Source organism: Tetrahymena thermophila (assembly GCF_000189635.1).
Source record: "Tetrahymena thermophila SB210 genomic scaffold scf_8254597, whole genome shotgun sequence".
Taxonomy (NCBI): domain Eukaryota; phylum Ciliophora; class Oligohymenophorea; order Hymenostomatida; family Tetrahymenidae; genus Tetrahymena; species Tetrahymena thermophila.
Window position 1 is genome coordinate 639241 of NW_002476368.1, and position 7248 is coordinate 646488.

At 21.6% G+C, this 7248-nt stretch overlaps 3 protein-coding genes across 3 annotated transcripts; all 3 read right to left on the minus strand. All coding sequences in view use genetic code 6, as the record gives it.

The window, feature by feature from the left end:
• Positions 1-817: 817 nt before the first annotated feature.
• Positions 818-3013, minus strand: TTHERM_00346910 (hypothetical protein; the record flags this gene model as incomplete). The annotated part of the gene is made up of 7 exons (XM_001018532.2): positions 818-829; positions 1018-1137; positions 1193-1429; positions 1495-1619; positions 1662-1802; positions 1859-2191; positions 2308-3013. 7 exons carry the CDS (start codon positions 3011-3013, stop codon positions 818-820), a joined length of 1674 nt encoding a protein of 557 aa, XP_001018532.2.
• Positions 3014-4315: 1302 nt separating this feature from the next.
• Positions 4316-4948, minus strand: TTHERM_000346911 (hypothetical protein; the record flags this gene model as incomplete). The annotated part of the gene is made up of 1 exon (XM_012798235.1): positions 4316-4948. The coding sequence occupies exon 1, from the start codon at positions 4802-4804 to the stop codon at positions 4316-4318; it is 489 nt and encodes a 162-aa protein (XP_012653689.1). The 5' UTR covers positions 4805-4948.
• Positions 4949-5130: 182 nt separating this feature from the next.
• Positions 5131-5853, minus strand: TTHERM_000346912 (hypothetical protein; the record flags this gene model as incomplete). Its single annotated transcript, XM_012798236.1, has 1 exon — positions 5131-5853. The coding sequence occupies one exon, from the start codon at positions 5851-5853 to the stop codon at positions 5131-5133; it is 723 nt and encodes a 240-aa protein (XP_012653690.1).
• Positions 5854-7248: the final 1395 nt, after the last annotated feature.

A 7248-nucleotide genomic window follows, 5' to 3' on the forward strand; every position in this document is an offset into this window, starting at 1 on the left:
TATGTAAAAATATTTAAAAATAATTACGAGCAATTTCTAAATTTAGCAATATCGCTTACACATTCATCAATAAATAAATATTCATTAATTGGAATCGTTAATTGTTAAAATAAATACCAATTTTTGTAAAGAATTGTAATCAAATATAAGCTTAAATAAATAAACAAAGTCTTTCTATTTCATTTTTTTTATAAATTAGCTATTATAATAGTTAATATAAATCAATTTAAAAATAGATTTTTAAGTTAATTTAAATCTTTGAAAACCCTAAAACACAATATGTATACTCATGTCTACCAGTTGATAAATTTAATTTTAGCTTCTCTAAATTATTTATCCGAAATATAAAAGAATTGATTCAAAAAAGTATAATTGTTATATCCCTGATTTAATAAATTTTATTGTATTTTAGCGTATTATATTAATTGATTGATTTATTGATTTATTGATTGACTGATTGAATCTAAACCTATTTATTCATAAATTAGAATTTCATTAAAGTGTAAGAGAGAGCAACCAAATTCAACCAATTTTTAGACTTAATAATAAATAAATGAATGTAAATAATTTAAAACAGATTATTTTAATATAAATAAATACTTAACAGTTATAAATAATTATTAATAATTAGATTTAAGGTTAATTTAATTTTATAAAAATTATTTTTAATTTGAAGATCTTTCCTAAAGCAAATTAAAAATGAGAAGTGAAAACAATTTATTATTTATCTCTATCAAATGAATTTAAAATAGAAATAAACAATAATTTTTTCTCTCTGGTGTATCAAGAAGTACTATAAATTGCCTTTTCTGCTTTCTCAATTATTTAACTAAAATAATAAAATTTAATTTAACTATTATTAACAAAATTTATTAATATTTTTATAAAGCAAAACCTTTTATTAAATTTAGAAGTAATGTGCAAATTTAATACTCATAATAAATAATTCTCTTAATCAATAATGAGTCAACAGAATAATAATTATTTTAATTAATTTAATTAAAAAAATTGTTTTACCTATTCTATTGAATTTGATTTTAATGGATACAAAACACTTTTTTACATCCTATATTTTTGCAAAAAAGTGTTGACAATTCCACTTTTTTTGTTAACTAAGTATTTCATTTATTTGTGTTACTATTTAAATATTAAATTGAAATGTAAATAATTTAAAATAAATAATTCATATTACTTCTATTTTTTTTCGAATTACATCTATCAACTATATTAACGAAAGAATCTAAATCCAGTCTATAGTTTGCTTCTTAAAAAGGACTTTTTATAACTCTTTGTTTTGAATCTCTTGTTTCATAATTCTTTCAATCGTTTTTTAGAGAATACTCTGGACCTTCTTCTTTACACTTTGTGTTTCAATAATTTATTTTTTCTAATTGACTTCTTGTATATGCTGGTTTTTCTCTTGAAATTACTGTATAAATAAATAAATAACATACTTATTTTAATAAACATAATATTCTGTATAATATATTTTACTGATTCCAACACCTTTTATCTTTTTTCTTAAGAGAATTCAGATACATTTTTTCTATTATGATTAATTATGTCACCAAACTTGCTTTGCTGAATTAGCTTTTCTCTTCTCTTTAAGTAAATCTAATCTAAAAGAAAAATGATTTTCTATCAAATAAATTTTAAATTACAAATTTCTTCCTGCTACTAGACAATGTCTATCTCAGTATTTTCTCTTCTTTTTTATACATATTTTGCATCTACTTTTGGGTTGCTAATTTTTATTTAATCATAGGAGAGTTTCATCTTTCGATACTTTTATAGATTTAAATCTTTTTTTATAAATATTCAATTTTAAGATTTTAATAAAGATTTTAAATGCTTTTACCAGTAAACCAAAATTTTATTTCGATGAAGTTGTAATTTTAAGAAATAAAACCAAGATAAACAAATTCAGGTTTTTGATATGTTTCCTTCTGATACTGGTTCAGGTCTATTTTCCATGATTATTCTTTTGTAACATCTATGCATGCAAAGTTCTTTTTTTGATACAAGTTTGTTCCAGGAGTAGGATTAGATACAGACCAATATATCTTAAATTAACCATTCAATTTTAGCACCTAAATTGAAAGGGGAAACTGTTTATCTTAGCAATCAATCTTAAAGAATTCAAACTTATTCTCAATCAAAGTGATTTACTCCTTCTTATTTTCTCTTAAAACTTTATAAGTAAAGTAGAAGTTATCGAGTAGATAGATATATAATAACAAAATTATTGCTGACAGCATCAAATTATTTTAAATAAATAGAAGAAAAGCTAACAAAATCTATCTTTACCTGGCGAATAGAAATTCTTTTACTGACTTTTTTGAAGTGTTTCCTCGATTTCAACCTGATATGGTTAGTTCAAATTTAGAATTCTAGAATCTGCCATGTTTAAAAGGTACATACTTTATTCTAATAATTGTGAAGATTCCTCAGAGTAAATAGAAAATTTTTAATGAGTGGGTTATGACTTTCTAATTTTATTTTTTATAAAGTTAACAAAATTTTAAGAGGTATAAATGAGTCTTCCTTATTATGGCTTTTAAAAACATTATTCTAAGTTCTGATTAATGTAATAAGCTGAGTTTGTGTTGCTAATTTGAGATGAATTCAAATCTAATGGTTTTTGAATTGGGCTAGAAGCAATACTTAGCTATTTTTTATAATTATTGGTTTCTCCTTGATCGTGTGAAAATTTTTAACTCAAAAACAGTTTATCTTTAAATTTATTTTTTATTATAGCTTAAGGCGTATTAAAATGTATGTAAGGCATCTTATCATTAGAGCTTTTGGAATTAGTTTTAGGAGTTGTTGATAGCTATTGAGATCTTGATTATCGCAAAATTAATTGCCCGCTTTGAATATTTGCTTAATCCTTCAGGTCTTTATTCTGAATATCCTATTCTATAACATTAGAGCGTTGATAGTTGCTTTGAAGTTTGTGCTATATCATTTTGTAAACATTTCTTTATCTAAACGATGAGTTATCTTAAATCATTTGGTTGAATGATGATTTTTTGTTAATCTTTGATATTGCTTTTAATATACTTAATTCTAGTTTTATTAATAAATGAACAAAAATTTAGCAGAAATTATTTGTAATTGGGAATGTTTGGCTTTTAATAATTAAATAATTGAAATAAATTCTCTGGTTTATTCTACATTAAAAATGATATAAATTTTAAAATAAATTAAATAGTTATTCTAATTTAATTTTACTCGCTTTTACTTAAAAAATTTATTTTTGATCTTTTTAAAGATATATCACACAAATTTAAGTATAGCTACTAATTCGAAGTTCAACTATACATCTACTACCTATTATTATTATTAATTTAAAGGATTAATTCATATCATAATTTCAATTATAAAACTAAGTTTAATAATTTGTATTGTCAAAATTATTTTTCAGTCACTAATAAACAATGTGCTTTTATTTTTCGTAATATGAAAATTAATGATTTAAGACATAATTATATCTCTATCATTTATCATTAATTTATTTATTTAATTAATAATATTATATTTTATTTTAGAGAAGTTAGTCTTAAATAACTCTAGATAGAGCATGTTTAATTATTAATTTATTGTATTAAATTTATTCATTTTTTAAAGTTTATAAAGCTCAGCTTTTTTTAATGTAATTTTAAAGTAAAAGAGAGAGTTTTTTTCCATTAAATTAATGTTTTACTTTAAAATTTTATTTATGATGACGAATACCATCATTGCTTATTATATTTTATGAGTTTATCTCTCATTTATTTTATAAATGTAATGTATCAAATTTAAATGCATTTATATTTAAATTTGTTGAATACTAGTTTATGTATTATTTTTTACTTTGATAAATAATTTGATAAAGAAATTTATTTATTCGTTTTTAATTCAAATTTTTTGTAAAAACAAACATCTTAATAGCTAATTTTGATTTGAAATACAGCAAGTAATATGATTAAAAGTAGATATTTAATTTTAGGCTTAGCATTTCTGTATCAAGTATAGTTCACTCTCTAAGTATATTAGTGCTAAGAGTAATGTGAGTTTTAAGTGTGTTACCTTCCTTCGTAATACGATGATATTAATGAATAGGATTGCGTAGATAGCTTAAATATTGGACAAGAATGCTTTTTGCAAAATTGTTAAGATAAATCTTTAATTTGCGCTTTGTAAAGTGATTGTATAAATAACGATGTATAAAAATAATTTTTTTACTGCATTGTTAGCTGCAACGAAAGAAGCCCTTGCTTAAAAGAAAATGAGCCTTCTGAAATAAAATATAATTTGCAAAATAAAAATAAACTCAAAAGTATTATTAAACATACTTTTAACAGGTAAGATCCTTGATAGATTATAATAAACTTGATACAATATCTTTAGTAAATGTAGATTGTTTCGGATTTTATTAAACTGTAAAATAGGTCATATTATAATTGAAATGAGTTGATAAAATGTTATGCTTACTATTATAGCAAATAAATTAATATTTTTTCTACTTTAATTTAAAAAAATATAAAATATTATTAATTAATAGTCTAAGTCTACTTTTTTCAAATAGAATTAAGTCAGGTAGATCATTTGTTTTAGATTTATTAAATAGATTCTAAAATATCTTAAATAAAAGTGCTAAATTTTTAAATGGATTTGCTTGATAATTAGTTTTATGATAAAATATTTATTTTATTTTCAAAAATGTTAAAAATAAATATTAAATTGTATATTATATTTTCTCTACAAATGAATTCAAAATCATAACAAAAATATATTTTAAATATTTAACAATAAATAACATGAATATTTCTTGAATGAATAGCCTACTTTTTTAAAATATTAGCAATTATAAAATTTTTTTTGCTTTTAGCTACTAATTTATCTAATATACATTTTTTACCTTACAGTTAATTATATATTTTAATGGCTAAAATATTTATTTTTTTTTTCCTTTTTTTACTTATTTAACTATTTTTAGAAAAAAATTTTTTTATTAAAAAAAATTTTCAAAATTTATTTTTTTTTTTTTACACTAAATATTTGTCAATATTTCTTTTAATTAAATATTAATTAGCAATATTTATCCAAAATTAAAAAGGCATTTTACTCTATAAATAAAAAACATTTTCATTCAAAAATATCGTAGAAGATTATTTTAGGATTGAATATTTATTCTAAAGACATATGTTTTGTGAATATCATAAATTATATTATAGTCCTTTGTATTACTTTGACATATTGATTGTAATTTTTTATCTTAGTGTTTTTTTTGTCAATAAAAAATGTTATATCTAGGTTTATTATCTTTATAAATATATTACTTTGATAAAAAAACTGAATTATATTTTCAAAATCTGATATTTTATTAGCAGGTATTTCAAACTAAGCTATTGATGGAAGAATTTTCTAGTAGCGAAATCCTTCTTAAAATAATTTAGCATTAACTGGTTCCTAAATTTTTACAGATTAAAATTAGTTTGAATTAATTATAAAAGTCCTTTAATAACTTTAAGATTTAATCTCAAGTGTTCCAAAAGAGCAGAATAGACATTTTATTAAATCTTTTTAATCTAAGTAATGTTCTTGTCTAATGAATATTTTAATAGTTTATATGTTTTAAAAGAATTTTCTATTTTAGGAATTTGATGAAAGTGAATATAAGTTCATATATTTTTTAAGATCATATACATTATCTATCTCTAATTAAAAGGGATTATTAATGTTAATAATATCTAAATAGTAAAATAATCTTCCTGCTTAAATTGATATCGATAATAAAGCTAAACTCAAAGCAAAGTATGAATTTAAAGTAATTTGTTTAGAGAGATATAATTTTATTAAGAAGAACATCAAAAGAAAGCATTTTTGAGATAAAGAAAATTTTATTGTTTGGTTTAGTGTAAGAGATCCGATAGATTCATAATTTTGTAAAGGAACTCTTATCTCAACATCAATGTGCATAAGCAGTTTAATTACTAAAACAAAAGACAAGAAGCTGAAGTAGCAATAATTTGCTCTATTTTTAATTGATTTGTAATAAAATAGAGAATTTCCAAAGTTAAAAGCAAGAAAACACCAAATGAAATTTTCTATTTCGAAATTTTATGTGAATAAGGTAATGCATGAAGCAAAGTTTAAAATGGTTATCATGGATTCTTTAATAAAAATTTTATCTAAACCTAAATCTTCAAATCTAAAAATGAACTGTAGATAAAATATGATATTCATCCAAAACAAGTATTAATCAAGAGCCACTGAAGTTACCATAAAAAACTAAACTACAAAATTTCCGTAATATTAATTGTTAACACTCTAAATATAGCTAATTACCTTGCTTAAATGGAAAACTCCTTGATGAATTTCTAAGAGTTAAAATAAAAATCTAAATTTAGATTCAAAGTCTTAACTTAAAAAAAATATCTATTCTAAATCATCATAATCATCTTAGTTTTACACTTATGTACTTTGAGATAAGCTGAGATTCAATTTAAGGTAGAAATAAATGTCTTCAGTGAATGTTAGAAAGAGAAACAAAGATTTTAATTTTGAAAATTAAAATTTTTTTGTGTATAATTTAAAAATAACATATCGATTCACAACTATTGTTATAACAAATATCCAAAAACTCCAAGATTAAAAAGTCTAGTCCTATTTTTAAAATATAGTTTAAATATTTTTATTACTAAAATTTTTTACATCATAAAGCAAAAATAGCTGATATATTTGAAGTATAAAAGCTAATTTTGATATAACAAGATAGTAAAATATTAATTATAAGAACTACTTTTTTTATAATCTAATCATTTTTTGTTTAAATCAATTTACATTAAATTTTGAAAATTGCATTTAGTAAAAAATAAAAATAATTCAAATTCATTAATATTTAATTTATTAAATTATTTTTTAAAAATTATTTAATTGGGAGGAGTTTTTAAAAATTTACAACAATTTATTTATTCTTTAAAAACTTAAAATTTTTTGTAAAATTTTAAAATATTAATTACTATTTAATTGATATTCCTTATTTTTTAATTTTATTTTTAATAAATATTTTTTATGTGGGGTTGGGGTTGGGGTTGGGGTTGGGGTTGGGGTTGGGGTTGGGGTTGGGGTTGGGGTTGGGGTTGGGGTTGGGGTTGGGGTTGGGGTTGGGGTTGGGGTTGGGGTTGGGGTTGGGGTTGGGGTTGGGGTTGGGGTTGGGGTTGGGGTTGGGGTTGGGGTTGGGGTTGGGGTTGGGGTTGGGGT